General features: G+C 49.5%; 1 protein-coding gene across 8 annotated transcripts in view; it reads right to left on the bottom strand.

Moving 5' to 3' along the window:
- Positions 1-203: 203 nt before the first annotated feature.
- Positions 204-15,682, bottom strand: part of LPIN1 (lipin 1) — a 113,544-nt gene continuing 98,065 nt past the window's right edge. For 4 of the 8 annotated variants that reach the window (XM_074341675.1, XM_074341674.1, XM_074341676.1 and 1 more), the window contains 5 exons: positions 11,046-11,198; positions 6,970-7,084; positions 5,634-5,737; positions 4,252-4,332; positions 204-2,767 (listed from right to left, as the gene is read on the bottom strand). In XM_074341675.1, coding sequence (XP_074197776.1) covers positions 2,608-2,767; positions 4,252-4,332; positions 5,634-5,737; positions 6,970-7,084; positions 11,046-11,198 — 613 coding nt within the window. In that variant the 3' untranslated portion in view covers positions 204-2,607. The remainder of the gene's footprint in view (positions 2,768-4,251; positions 4,333-5,633; positions 5,738-6,969; positions 7,085-11,045; positions 11,199-15,682) is intronic. The other 4 variants (XM_045510914.2, XM_010947337.3, XM_010947338.3 and 1 more) reach the window with 2 other exon arrangements.

The following is a 15,682-nucleotide window of genomic DNA, read 5'->3' as shown; positions in this document are numbered from 1 at the left end:
CCAAGGGCACACAGAGGGTCGGAGTTTCACCAAAGGCGTCAGGAAAGACTGGCTCTTTTATTCCAAATACTGAACAGTTTATAGGCTCCAGGGTTTTGTTTTTGTTTTTTGAGTAGAAAATAAAATAATACGCTTGATATCACACAGTAGGAAATCAGCAAGTTAATAACTCACCAAGAAGGATTTAAAATTCACACGCCTCATTTTCAGGGAAGTCTTTCGTTGGTCTCATTTATTACAATATTTTCTAGCTTTGCATCCAGCACAACACAAAAAGTATTACAGTGATTTTTATCATTGTACCAGCATGTACAAATACAGACCAAGTGTTGTAAATAAAATATAAAGTGGCAATCCAAACCTAAAATTGAAAAGGGAATTCTCTTTGAAGGTGTAATCATTTTCTCCAGCCAAAAGACCAGGCATACATTTTTCTTGATCACACGTGATGAACATTTGATGACTTGTCACTATGGAGTGATTCATGTCCACAGGGCGACTCTGAAATGTGTGATCCGAACACAGCACTCTGGTGTGTGGCTGCAGGGTCACCGAGTGATGGCTGTTTGAACAAGATAAACCAAATTCGCGTCTATGCTGCCCATGCACAACTCTCGTTTCCTGAAGCCACGAGGCAGGAGTGAATGTTACAGCCTCTCCAGGGGTCACACTCTGAACCTGACACAGATCCTGGAGTGCTACTTTCTGGAAGGCATGCTCTGTTTCAGAGGGTGGTGGCATGGAAGCCTAAGGGACATCAAAATTAGGGGTCCAAGGTTGCACTCCTTCACGAGAGAGGACTGTGCTGGTCGTCCTCACGGAGGGCAAACGCCATGAGGGACACGCCACCCACTCTGGCAGCCAAATTCCTCCCAGTGCAAGGGAGAAACTGCTGGCCGCTGCAGGCCTGTGAGCTCACAGCAGTGACAATTCACCCCAGGACACCCTTGTGACAGAAGGAACGAAGGTCACTAAAGAGCAAGCGTGGAGCAGTTAAGGTGGGACTACTTTAAAGTATTTTTAATGCCTCCAAAAGGGCGTCTGCACATGCATCCTCCTGCTTCTACGCAAGTCCACGGTCAGCTACACCGGATGTCTGCGTTTCTCTGCAAGGCCACGCAGACCACTTGACGAAGGCGTCCACGGCCAGCAGAGCCCGCCGACCACAAAGAAGGCGACCCCTCCGGATTTTCTTTCACAGAAAGAGTAAAATTGTATTCAACTGTTCCGTTGTTTGCCTCCTATGACTCTAACCATGCGATTTAAATAGGAGAGCATTTCAGTCATTGGAGGAGAGCGCTCTTTAAAAAAATAACACTTCGAGAAGTAAAGCAAAATCTTTTACCAAAATAATTCTTCCAGTTTTCAAATCATTCTCTCCGCCAGCCAATGTAATAAACATGTAACAGAATCATCTTCTACTGGCTTAAAGCAAGTCATTTGAGTTACTACTTATCCACTTGCCCTTAATTTGAGTGGGAAAAGCTAAGTAATGCATTACTCATAAATTCCCAAAGAAAGTCAGTGTTGTGAGAATTACAGAATAAGGCTCTTTGGATGGTCTAACAGGTAGATCTTTTTAATGTATTAATGGCAGTTGTAATAGAAAGACTATAGATAAAAGGCTTATAACAGTAACCCAATCAGAATAAAGAAATAAATAATACTATCCACAGAGAATATAATTTAACTTCTTCAAACTACTTTCTTAAAACCAACCAGTTTCAGTTGAGAGCTCCCAACAGAAGCTGTCATCATCACCATTTGGCACAAGCTCTGTTCACGTCCACAGTTTCAGCACCACCTTGCTGGACAGGCTGCTGGCCGAGTGTTGGACTGACTCGAGATACTGCCTTAGTAATATTTCCTATAATCTGAACTTAAGGCATCACAAAGTTACGAGGGGGTTGGACAAAGCACAGTCTAAATAAAACGTCTGCCACAGATGCATTAAGGCATATATATTCCAGCTTTCAGCCACAGAAAAATGAGGGAAAATATGCCGGTTACATAGGTTATCTTTAACCAAAGGAAATTAAGGAACTTACCACCTAAACATTAGACTGGTCAGCAAATACTGCATGGGAACGTCCACGAGGTCAAGGCCCAGAGCGGTGAGGTCTGGAGTCCCTCCTGACACGTCAGATTCAGGTCACAGGACCCTGCCCAGCCAGCCCTCCCGTCATGCACGGCGAGGTGGCACAGGCCACCATGTGCATTTGAGCCCCGACTCCGCTGAAAGTCGTGCACACCTGGCACCCCTGAGCAGATCCCATCATCTGGGGGACCCCGGCAGCCAGCTCTGCTTAGTGTCACAGCTCACAGTGCACACCAGCCACTACCGGACTGGAGCGGGCCTGGGGAGGGCGGTGCTGCAGTGGGCTTGAAGCCACGAGGTGTGGCTTCCACACCAGGAATGCACCTGACCCCTCGCCTACGAAGGCCCCCTCTGTGTGTCACTTAGAAATGCCCACCCTGGCGAGGGGGATGGGGGAGAAGGGCTCCCCATTCTTTCTGCTCTTAAGCAAATGACTGCACGTCCCAAAACCTATCCTTTAATGTGGGCACCTGGTCCTCGCAGGGCTTCGAGAGATTGCTTGGAACACTTTATGCTGAGGCCGAATGAACGTCCTGGTTTTCAAAAGGTGGTGGTGGCTCTCTCCAAAAGGTGAAATTACTGAAAGTGTCTGAGCAGGGGAAGTCGGACGAATGGCTTCTTTTCAATAACGGGAAAACGTGGTCGACCACTTCGCACAGTCTCACGTACCTGTAAGGAAAACGGACGACATCACTGCCGGTGAGGGCCCCCCGGCCACGTGGGTAGGACACCTGCATGAACCCCGAGGGGGCCTGGAAGTCACAGCTCCTCCCACCTCGGGCACTGGGAAAGATCACAGAGAAAGCACATCTTGGGAGCGTCGCACAGAGGCTGCTTCACTGTGCAATGAAAGGACGCTGGGCCCTGGGGTTACGGAGCCTTGGACTTGACCGTCACTCTGCCATTTACAAGCTGTGTGATCTTAGGCAAGTGGCTTCATCTCCATAAGCTACACTCTCTCCAACTGAAAGGGAGAAATGAAAACCGGGCCCCGGTGCTCATGTGAGAGTTAAATTACATAATATATGCGCAGCAAAATAATGCGAGGTACATACGCCATAAATTTATTCAACAATAAGTCATTAACATCACAAAGTAACTAGCCCTGGTCTTAGGACAAAAAAGCCTCAGTTGGCATGAGGGTCAAGAGATCTGAGATCTACTCCTACCCTTCTGCTGTGGGGCCTTGGGCAGGTGTCTTGCCCTCTCTGGGCCACAGGTCCTTGTAGATTATGGAGCTGGACCTGATCAGTGTTTCTCACAATGCTCCCTACCATATTCTCTCACTCTATTTTCTGTGTATTCCCAAGAGGATGTTGCGTATTTGTTTCTGTGGCCTCTAACTACAAAAACAAATATACTGTATTGAACATGTATTTTCAGACTTCTGGGCGCCTCCAGCCAGAAATTCTGACAAGTCCAGGCCTCTCTGCACATCCCCAGAGTCCTCTCTGACAGTCACTGGGTCCCTCTCCGGTTCCAATTTGCTAAGAACCAAAAAGGGCGTTCTTTCGAAATCCAAACTCCAGGAATTAGCATGTTCTGAGGCATAAAATAACTTTTAAATAAGGGTGAGTGTGTGTATTTAATAAAGGACCACCAAAGAACTTATGAGAAACATCGTGCTTACACAAAACGGGAAAAAAAATCTCTCTTAATAAGCAAGAATTGTGTCTTTCCTGGGGACTTAAACACAATTTTAAAATACCCCCCAGCTTGAAGACCTGTTTGTTTGAGTTCTGTGGCTACAGGAGGCGGCCCTACCCTGCAGGGGGAAGTTCCCTGCTCATCGATGGCGCTGGGCAGCACTGGGTCCAAACTCGCTCCATCCGTGCCTCTCTTGGACTGACCCTCCATGCACCCGGCTCCTTCAAAACCAGCAGAGCTCACACGCTGACACAAATGCCAAGCAAGCAAGCACTGACGCCCCCCAGCCGGCGTGGGCCCTGACTTCTCAGACACAGTGTCCCAGGTTCCCAAGCGCCTCCTTGGCCTGGAAAGGGCTATACCCAGTTTAATGTGTTTTCTTGCAGAAGGAGAGTCTTTCTTCCACAGGAACAACCACACCTCCCAGCCTGGGTGAAGACGACACTATTCTTCCACAATACAAAAAGTTTTCTCCCGTAAGACGTGGGCAAAGCACGCATTTTCACCTGAGAGTCTCAGTGAACGGGATCACCTCAGAAGCCTCCTGGGGAAACCTTCTTAGATGCTGGAATCCCCTTTCCACGCCCCTGAGGACAAGACTTGCCATGTGGTTGCTGCCTGGGCAAGCAGTGTTTCCGGGCAGTGTCCCATTGGCAGTATCTTTTAAATGGAAATCCTATCTCCCCAGGACTGAGGGAACATGACATGCTGGGGACTGAGGGGGAATAGGGAACTGTGATGTCAGGGTGGCCACTTAGCACCGGGGAGGGAGAAATGGCTGGGAAAGGGGAAAGGAAGGAATCCAGTCCCTGCTGTCACTCTGCCCACCAGGCGGCACCGGGATGGAGGGGGTCCTGGCTCCCTCCTCCCCTCCCCGCCCCACGTATCTGAGAACTGCTTGGGTCCTGGCATGACTATGGGGGAGGGGGGCTTGTGGGGCAGGCCCCAGGGTTCCCTCCAGCCTGGAACAGTCCTATTTAGGTTAGGTTCGACTCCAACTGGTAAAAGAACCATCTTGAAAGTGAAAATCTGCTCTAGGGGGACCCAGATCTCTCATCTACCAAAAAGACTGATCCCTGGGAAGGCCCTTGACCCGAACTCCCTTGGTCCAACTCCTCCGAGTGAAGAGGGCTGCAGCCGGCCCCCAGGGGTCTCTCAGGCCAGGGGCTATTTTCCAGGTCTGCAGGGACCGGGCCAGCAGAGCTGTGGCCTCTGAAACAGACAAGGCGGGATGACACCAATCTGCCTGGCGTCCCAGTGGACAAAGCTCCCCAACACGTGGGCTGAGGAAACACTCTCCTCTCTAAGAAGTTAGGAGCCCAATGTGAGACACAGCCAAGTCAAGGGACATCGCCCACCAGCCAGGAGGCCTCACTGCAGGCGGTCACCCAGTTCAGCCCACGGCCCCTGCAAGAATGGGCTTCGACCAAAACTACGGGAGGAATTCCTACAGTTACACAGCGATGCTTCTGGTGAGACTGTTATTACAGGTCAGCGTGTGAAGGGATATAGAGTTTCTCATCTTTAAATATAGCTTCACATGACATTTTAATTTGGCTACATTTCTAATTCGTACTCTAGGCTTTCAAACCTAATTTGGAAAATCTAAACCAGTAGTTTTCAGATTCATTCCATTCCACTCTGCAGCAGAAGCTAACCACTGGTTTAAATTTTAAACCCAGAGGGGAACGGATTTAATTCAGGTTGTACAAAAATTAGGTTTTGTACAAAACAGGACGCGTTAAAAGGTTTTCCTTTTAGGAATTAAAGATTAAACAATAGGCAACAAAGGCTTAAAAAGGTACCAAGTTAACTGTAAATCACTCCCATGCGAAGGTGATGACAGGGTAATGACACTGTGCTCACACGGAAGGGGCACCATACTCACGAGGAGATGTTGGTCTTCGCGTGTTCTTGTACGAGTTCTCCTTTGGGATTGACGGTAAATATTCTGTTCAAAGACACTCCTACTTGCTTGTACGAATACACATCCTATATTTGGTAAAGTATCAATTAGAAAATAAAAATGTTCATTGTAAATATAAATACATGATATTTCAAATTTGATACAAATACAGGCAGACCTCAGAAATACTGGGGGTTTGGTTCCAGACCACCACAGCAAAGCAAATAAAGCAATTACGTGAATGTTTTGGTTTCTTTCCCAGTGCATATAAAAGTTATATTTACACTGTACCACAGTTTATTAAGGGTGCAAAAGCATTATGTCTAAAAACACAATGTGTGTACCTTAATTAAAAAAGGCTTTATTGCTGAAAAATGCTAACCATCATCTAAACCTTCAGCGGAGTCGTAGTAACATCAAAGAGCAAAGATCCCAGATAACATAAAAAATAACGAAGAAGTCTGAAATACTGTGAGAATTACCAACATGTGACACAGCGACAGGAAGTGAGCAAATGCTGTTGGAAAAATGGTGCCAACAGACTTGCCTGGTGCAGGGTTGCCACAAACCTTCACTTTGTAGAATAATGCAGGATCTGCGAGTATAATAAAGCGAGGTCTGCGCGTGTTACACAGTTTTCATTCAACCAGAACAATACCTCCAAGCAGTGCAGAGAAAGGACTCTCTCTGGATGCGAAACTAAGTCAGTTGTCCTCTCTGGGCCTCAGTTCACTCATACCGCCAAGAACTGAGTTAAAAAAATCAACACGCCACCACATCCCCTGCAATTCTAACAGTCCTAGAGGTCACTCTCTGACCTATTTTCTTAGGTGTGAGTTTCAAAAGCAGGAGGATTTTCTTACTGGGAAGTAAGCACCTGACTGTATTCTCCAGAATGCTGAACTTCCCAGCAAATCTGGGTGGTATGCCCCAAATCTCAAAGCATTACTCTTACCATCCAAAATAATACTCTTAAACCTTGAGACACTGAATTCACCTTTGTGCTGAGGCTTGGCTCTGCGGTTCCCTTCTGGTACAGAGTCTAATCCTGTTCAGTGTTCTTGTACTAATTTAGCGAGCAATTTGGAATTTAAAGTTTCAAGCTTCAAACTGAAACCTGCAAGCCCACCTTCAAAACAAACCAGAGGCCATGAATACTGACAATCCCCCGGGCTGCAGAGGCACCGAGCAGCTGGTCCCCAGCTCCTCCTGGCAGGAGGAGGATCTGGCTCCACACGGAGTCCAGGCCAGCCTCTCGGATGATTTGTCAGAACACACAGCAACTTCAACAGCTCGCGAAAGCCCGACTACTACTTACAGCCGGTCGGTTTCCAAAAGCGGCGTAGAAGGGTTCTGTGTTTGGGAAAAACAGGTTTTTGATGTCGGTCAAACACTGGACTTTGAACTTTTCTGGCTTCTTTTCAATCACTTCTCTGTTAAAACAAACAAATACCTAAGTAATGGATTGGCACGAGAGCATACGCCGCATTAGCATCAAGCTATTTTTAACTGTCAGAGATGCAGGGAAGCGAAGGGCGCTGTCATAGCTTCAGAAGTGAAACACGGGAAAGTCGTTCAGCTGTCCCAGAAAAGCCCTCGATGGACAGTGAATTCGAATTTCCAAGTCTCCCTGCAAGGAACAAGTGATTTCTCCAGAGACCTCCAAAGGACAAAGAATTCCAGGGCATAAAAAAAAGAGGTTCCCTCTTCAAACTCATTTCATGAAGTGAGCATAACCTCAAAATAAACCGAGGGAAAGGATGAGGAAAGTGTGGGCCAAACTCATTCACGAATGTTGGTGCCAGAGTTCTAAGCTAGAAACTTTACTGCCACCAAGAAATTAGCACAACATTGTAAACTAACTATACTTCAACTTCAGAAAAAGAAAAACCTTTACTGCAGTATGTCAGGGAAGACCTAAATAAATGAAGAAATATACCATATAATTGAATTGGAAGAGTCACCATTACGAGCTCTTAATTCTCTCTAGATTGAGCAATAGATTCGCTGTCATTTCCATCAAATTCCCACCAGGTTTTCGGCTGTATGTTTTTCTGGAGCATGATTCTAACAGCTGCACAGAAGAGCAAAGGCCAGAAACAGAGGCGCACACTTACGGGCCCCTGATTTATGACCATGATGACAAGTCAAAGCAGAGGGAAAGGGAACGATTTTCAGCAAATGGTGCTGGGACAACTAAATCCCCATGTAAGGACAAAAAAAAAAAAGAAAATGGACCGACCCCTACCGCACTCTCCATACAAAAGTCAATTCCTGGTGGATTACAGACGTAAATGTGAACAGCAACACCTTTAGATAAAACACAGGAGACTTTCCTCATGCCCATAGTAGGGAAGGCTTTGTCAATACACAAAAAGTACAAACTGCAGAGGGGGACGGAAGAGAGCAAGCAGGACTTCAGATGCGGGGGTGTACACCCTTCTGCTTTCCCTGGGCCGTGGGCATGCTGCGTTCACTGTCTGATTACCGGATGGTCTCAAGGGTCCCTTTCAGCTTGCGTATATTTTAGAAATATGGCGCACACACACACACACACACATATATGTATATATACGTATGTATACACCCTGCATATATTTTAGAAATATTCTTCTGTACCTACCCAAAACGTAATTAGATGATGATGGTGGTGATAATGGAGAACCAAACTGAGTGTCAGTTTGGCTGGTCCTGGCTCTGCATGGACTTCTGTGGACTCCAGAACCAGCCTTAGCACTAAAAGGGACTCTCAGTCTATACACAGACACATGAGTGACCGTGTGACTAAAAGTCTCAAACCTTCAATCTACTTGAGGGAAATCAACCCCATTCAACTTCCTGTTTCAATCTCTCTCCCTCACACACACTCTCACAAACATATGCACGCGTATACGGGAGGAGGACGTGGCACGCATACGCAGGGGGTAAGTACGGCACAGTGAGAAAGCCCCTCCCCGGCCCCCTCCACCCAGTGCTTTGAAGGTGCCAAGGGTCCTTGTTTGGCCGTAAGGCCGCCCAAGGAGCAAGTCGTGGGGCTGCTGAGAACACAGTGTGGTGCAGATTGCTCCTTGGCGATCTGGTAGAGAGAGCCTAGCATTATGGGATCTGAATTTGCAAACAGTCACTGGTCACTCAACTCAGCCTGGAGGTAATTTGACTCCAGCAAATGACTGTCATTTATCCAAGTCTCACTAGCTCAGAAAACCCCAAGGGGAAATGCAGTTACTTGCAGAAGAATTTCTTCTTTCCTGGGGACAGAGGGCAGCCTCAGCTGTTGCCTAGCTCCAGAATTTCAAAACTGCCCAGTGACCCAGAGTCACGGGAATTAGCAAAGGCTAATTCACCCACGCATCAGTGGGACACCCCCCGCATGAGCCTGGGCCACGCTTGGTAGGAATGTCCGCTGTACTGACAGACAGCTTATGAAAATGACCTGAGTCACTGCGTCACCACAATAAGGCGGCAGGTAACTAAAAAGAATCCCATGGCTCAAAGCCAATTTCTACTTTAACAGGAGAAGCTCCTGAACAATGTGATGAGATGTGTCAAGCAGATTCTCTCAACTTCTTTCAGACAGATTTCCTAGAGCCCCAGCATTTCAGAGCTGAAGAGACCCTTGGGATCATCTGATCCCACCCTCTCATCTGGCATTTGAGGTAACAGACCCAGGACGGGGGACACCCACTAGTTACGCCATCAGTTAGTTGCCAAAGGGCATCAGAGCCCGGGGCTCCCGGTCCCTCTTCAGAACCCTCTGCCATCCTGTGCGGAGAGCTTGTCCTGGCCGACTGTGCCTACCTCTTCCCCAGTCACTTTCCTTCCCATTTAAACCCAGGCAGCACAATCAGAACTGGGCCCGGTTTAAGTGTCTTGCTAGGGAAGGCCATTCGTGCTCACAGCAGACTCACCCATCGGTTCTAGAAAAGCTGCAGGACAGCTGACACAGAGGATGGCTCTGGCAAGAACACAGGGCTACAAGGGCCAGGCTGCTGGCCGTGGCCATCAGGAGGACCTCCGTGTCCCCAGAGGGAATACAAGTTGTAGGGGTTAGTTAATTGGATTTTTTTAAATAGTTTTAAATATTTAAATAATATTTAAATAAAGAAAAAAATGAAAAGGATCACCTTAAATGTATTTTCAGTGGGAGGACGTCAGAGAAACATCAACTTTTTCCTCTCCCTGGCAAAGCCTCAGTACTTAACACATGCTAATGAGTAGCTTGTCACAAAGTGTCAACACAATGCAGTGACACCATTTCATTAAAATATCTGGACTTCTGTTGAGATTGGCACCACTGTGACAGCTCTCCGGACTTGAGATACACTGTGGCATCCACAGGTATGGCCCCAATTTCCTCCCTGGAATATGCAAGTTTCAAAGTAAGATCTCTTACTATGGGAAAAAAATTTACTACTCACACAAAACAAAGTTGTGATGGAAAAGGTATCTGTAGACCTCAAGAAAAATACTCAAGAGGAATCAACTTGGCGCTTTGGGCCCATCTGGATTCTTCCCTTGTTTGCACGGTTAGCAGCAGTAAACAGCTAATCTTGTCCTTAAACTGAGACAGAATCATGCTAAAGCCTCTCACTGGCTCTTGAAGACACAACTGTATGATACTTACAACCAGCCTCTGGCAGGACTGATGGCCTGTTACCACCACAACAGATTATGTGTTGGGAGCAGCAGCGGGACACTGCCCTGGGCCTCGAGCCCCAGGGAGGCCGCTGCTCTCCTGCCCCACCCAGGAGACCAGATGCAGTGTGGCTTGGCTGCCCTGAAGGCAAGCATGACGGGGAGGGGAGGAGGGTCACCAGGAATGGGCTGGTGGTCCATTAAAATCACCAGTGTGAGCAGCCCTCGCAGAGAGGATGTGTTCGTTATAGGAGTCCCGGGCCGGGGGGAGGAGGGGTGGCTGCCAGAGTGGCTGCTCAGCCCAGCCTAGGTCCAATCAGATGGGAGGCACGCTGATGCTCGGAGTTGTGAAGACTCAGGCCAGCGAAGCAGTGAGAGGGGCAGCTCCCCTGAAAAGGAGGGCAGTGCGTGCAAAGGCCCAGAGGAGAGACCATGTCTCTGGACAAGAGACAGCTCAGCACGACTGAGTCCTAGAAACTGGAGACAGTGAGACTGGGGAGGGGGACGAGGCAGGTGGTGAAGAGCCCGAGACGCCCAGCTCACAGGCGTGGACTGTCCCGAGAGCCGGGACCAGCCAGCGGAGGGTGCTGACGGGTGTCGAGGCCAGACCAGCACCCCAGGAGGGGTTTTCTGGTGCCCGCCATGGAGCGGGGGTGTTGGCTGGGAAGATGGGCACAGGGACTAGTCCCGCCACAGTTCCGGGGAGGAGGAGGGAGGGCCTGAGCCGGCCCCGGACCAGGCCGGGGAGCGCGCGCCCACCTGTGCAGGGCGGAGAAGAGGCTGCTGGGGCTCAGGAGCAGCGGTCCCTGCGGCAGCACCGTGCCCCGCTCGTTGACCCAGTGCAGGTAGCCCCTTGTCATGTCCGCCATCCCAATGGCCCGTGCTGAGCAGTAGAGAAACTTATACCCGTTTCTGAAAAAGAGACAAAACACTCCCGGTTACGGGCATCACGCCAGGGAACCGTTCTGCACGCCGGCCTCCGATCGGCTTCACGAAGGAAGGCGTCGCTGCGCGTTCCCTCCCCGGCCAAAGCCGCATTCTATCAAGTCTCATTTTCAATTGAGAAGGAAGCCTGCAAGCATCTCTCAGTCGTCTACTAAGCACCTTCATGGCCCTCACATTGCTTAATCCTCACAGGAACCCTGTTCACAGTAGGCATTCTCCTCCTGCTTTACTGATAGGGAACCTGAGGCTGGACGCATCAAACTGGCCAACCTACCTGCACCCGTCCTGTTTGTGCTCCTGGTCCCTACCCCTGGCCAAGGGCCACCCAGCCACCGGTGCACAGGGCACCCCCGCCACCTGCCGACGCACAGACCTGGTGCCAGCACTGAGCCCAGCACCACCCCACGAACAACACATGTGCCAGCAACTGGGCGACTCCTGTCAGCACATAAACACGCCCCAACTCCTCTCCCCGCATCCCAAAAACAAGCCAAGCCAAGCCAACAACCACCACAAAATAAAAATGAAAGAACTAAACCTGCTTAAGTTTTACTTCCCCAGGTCAAACCCCACGTCTCTGTTCCCTTTGCAGCAAAATTCTTTCCGAGAGCCGTGTACCTGCGTGGACTCCACTGCTACCCCACTTCCTCCCGTCAACCCGCTCCACGCAGACTCCCGGTCCCCGCCTCACTGCCCTTGTCCCCGGTGATTCCACCAGATTCAGGCATCACTTCTGACTCCTTCCTGGTAGCATCCAACACAGGTGACCACACCTTCTTCTAGAATGCCTTCTTCTCCCTGCTTCCAGGACCACACAGTCTCTGGGTTTGCTCCTCCTCACTACCATTTCTTCCCAGACAAGTCTCCTCGGCTCAGTCTCCATCCAGCCTCTAAATGGACCTCACTTCTATCACTAATCTTCCATGCCAGCCCCTTATTTGACTGTGTCTCATTAATCCATAAGCCCCTGAGGGCGAGAACTCTGTGTCATTCCCTGCTGTAACCCCAGAGCCAGAAACCATGCTTGGCAAGGAGGAGACATTTAATAAACCTTTGCTGAAGGAGTAAATGCAAACGGCCCACCTCCTGCCCGACCTACTGTTCCACCATGAATATGTTATGCGGCCAAAGGGCTTGTCTTGAGACTTGCCTGATATGTTCTTTAAAACCAAGAAATAGGAAAGCGTTAAGATGAAGAGATTCTAGAAATATCAGCTTGCTTGGAATACAGGGATGCATCTGAAAATCAAGTCACTTTTTAAATGAAACATCTTTGTACTTGAGTTGTCTAATTAATGCAATCTTTTTTTTAAAATCACTATTTCTGTATATTGCTCTTCACATCAAAGTCCTAAAAGCTGCCGCCTTCAGGGGTCTGAGATGCTAATTTTATTCCAGGTTTGATTTGCAAATACATTTAACAGCTTGATCATGTCCGCAGTTGTTCTCACTATGCAAGTGTTCTGCTTCAAAGGCTGTGACTAAACTTAGCTGGAAAACCAGCTCGAGGATGAACCGACAAGAGGAATGCTGCTTGGCGGCAGCAGAGGTCACCTTTCCAGAGCCTCCACCCTGGGAAAGCTGTGTGAAACACCAGTGCTCCTGCCAACCGCCCAGGTGGCAGTGTGTCGCCAAAAGCTTACTCTCGGCAGTGCCCCTCGTTGGGGAGCCCCTCGCTCAGAAGGGCGGTCAGCAGCAGGACACACGGGGCACTGCCACCGGCTGCTCCGGGCCGGGCTGGGGGGCTGGGGTGCCACGGGGCCCAGCACAGCCCCACCCTGAGGGAGCAGCGAGTGCTGTGGGGACCCAACAACGACAGGAACAGGACCCCAGACAGAGCAAGGTGGCCACAAGGGATCCCGGGGGAGGAAGGACAACCCTGCCTGAGCAGGTGCCAGTGAACAGAGTGCAACACACATCGGGCCACACTCCAGAATCTCAGCAATGGGAATGGGGCTCTGGGGCAACAATGAGCCAAAAAGAAGGGAGCATTCCAGGTCCAGGCTTGGTACAAATGATCTCCCCCTTTCGTCCCAATCTCTACATCCTTCTTAAAACACTCGGCCCAGAGAGACACTGAAATAGATTGGAAAGATTACCTTTGGGTAATTTGTTCCGTCTTTTACTTACTTTTCGCAGATAAGCTTCTTATTGGAGTTTCTCAATTACTAACATTTTGGACGACCTGATAAATAACTGCTGGTTGTTGGGGTGGCGGGGGGGGGTCCCTACGAGGCTGCCTTGTAGGATATTCAGCATCTCTGGCCTCCCCCTACTAGGTGCCAGGGCATGCCCCAGTCAGGACAATCGAAGATGTCCCCAGACATAGCTACGTGTCCCATGGGAGCAAAATCACCATTGAAAGCCACTGACATGGGGGAAAGGGGCCTCTGTAGCCCTGTTTGCAGTCCTGGAGGATGGACACTTGCCTGCTCCTTTAAGAATGGAAAACTCAGTGCCAAACCCAAACTCAGGCTTGTTCTCAGCCCGTCTTCAATGGCGCCCTGCCATCTGGTGCCAGCACACCCTCTGCACTGGGGCCTCCCTTTCTGGGAGCCCCACACACACCCAGCCATCTCTCAGCCCTCCTCCCACTCCTGTTTCCACCTGTGATGAGCTTTCCTCTCTTAAAACTCTGCTCATCGGATAAGGCTCAGCCCAAGTGCCACCTTCTTCAATTCCTCGTCCCGCCAATCAGAATTCATTCCTCCTTCACCTGTGTCTATAAAACATGCATCTCTCTTCACACCTCCCCCAGTACCTCATCCCAGGGAGTGCTGTACGCCTCCTTCTGCATGATCACAAGATCCCTGAAGGGAGGGACTGTCAGCACCCACTCCAGCACCCAGAGCAGCCCCGGCACCCAGAGGGGCTGCAGTCGGAGTCAGCTAAATCTTCGGGGTTCTCACGGAAGCCTGGCCTGGAATAGCGTGCTCGGCTGGAGGACACGCACACTTGTGACTTCAACCACACAACCCAGCAGCAGGGCACTTCTGGGCGAGCAGTGGCCTAAGGGGGCGTCTACTCCATCCTCATCTTAGAGATAGGGAAACCCAAGCTGGGAGTGGGGGACGGGGTCTGAGGGTCTACGGTGAACACAGGTCTCCTGACTCCCTCACGCACACTGCGAGGTGCTCTCCCTCATGGGCAGACGGCAATGATGCAGTAACTCGGAAGATGTGAGGTGAGTGAAACGAACAACCGCTGTGAGCAGGAGAAGCAGAAAGCTCCTAGCGAGTCTGCTGATGATCATTTCCCATTTTCTGCATCCCGGCTTCAGGTGATACATTCCTCAGGCCACGGATGAACTAATCTACCTATGGAGACACAGGAAGCTTTCATTCCTGCTAAGTCATGGATGCACTGGGTCCCGGTTACACGATTATAAAAATATTTATCAAGCAAAGTAGAAAATTAGAGCAATTATTGCCCATCCTTAGCCCCCCAAGTCCCCACTGGCCCAGTGGGCTAGACATTTTAGGAAACAGGCTTTCTTTACTTCCCTCCTACTTACTGAATACGTGCATGTGAAGATGAGGGAGTCTCATGTATCTTCCATTTATATCTGCTATAGTTCTGTTTAATCAATAACCAAGTCAGGTTTCTAAAATCAATAACGCAGCAAGCTTTATATCCTCTCTATGAACAAGGTAATAATCAGCCTGACAGATCATTTCTCACAGGCTGACTTATTCAAACAAGTAATTACATTTGGCAAAAAAATAAATAAAACTGCCCTCATTTTTCCGTTGTCTCCAAACAAGCGGCTCTCTGCAAGGCTGGTTTTTCCATTAGGAAAATACTGCAGTGCATAAAATTCAAGGAAAGCAGCGTCTGGTTAAGCGTGATCAGTCCCCAAATCCTAAGTTAAGTGGCATCTTCTTCCTGGTACTCAGTCATGCTAAACATTTCCCTCAATGTGTCTCCGGGTAATAAGAAATATGACATCAAGAGATATGACCTTTCACCAGTTCTCAATCCCTGCGCTTTTCCAGCCGCAACTGCCTAAGACCTGGGGGAGATGGCCGGTGAGATGGGTATTCGCTCTAAACAACAGTCAGCTACAAAAGCTAAGCTGTGTCCAGCCGGGGCTGGGACCCCACGAATGGCACAAAGGCCATCAAGCCAGGCCGAGCCCTTGGGTGAAAGGCAGCCCAGAGGAGGAGGACAAGAGAGCTGCCCGGGGCTCCACTTCTGGCCTGGAAAGGCTTCGTGGGGACCACAGTGTCTGAGCCAGGCACTTCAGGCTGAAAAAACACAAGAGGCAAAAATCAGAGGGAAATGCAGGCCAAGCAGAAGCCATCATGACGTACAAAGGCGGGAAGATGGGAAAACGGAGCCAGGGGTGGGGAACAGTCAGCCTGGATTCACACAAAAAGGTCTGGGGAGAAGCAGCAGAAAATAAGGAACCAGCAGAAGGCTGACCCGAAACTGCTAGGTTTTGAGAGCCA

The sequence above is a fragment of the Camelus bactrianus genome, chromosome 15, assembly GCF_048773025.1.
Source record: "Camelus bactrianus isolate YW-2024 breed Bactrian camel chromosome 15, ASM4877302v1, whole genome shotgun sequence".
NCBI lineage: Eukaryota > Metazoa > Chordata > Mammalia > Artiodactyla > Camelidae > Camelus > Camelus bactrianus.
This window is presented reverse-complemented; position numbering and strand designations above follow the sequence as displayed.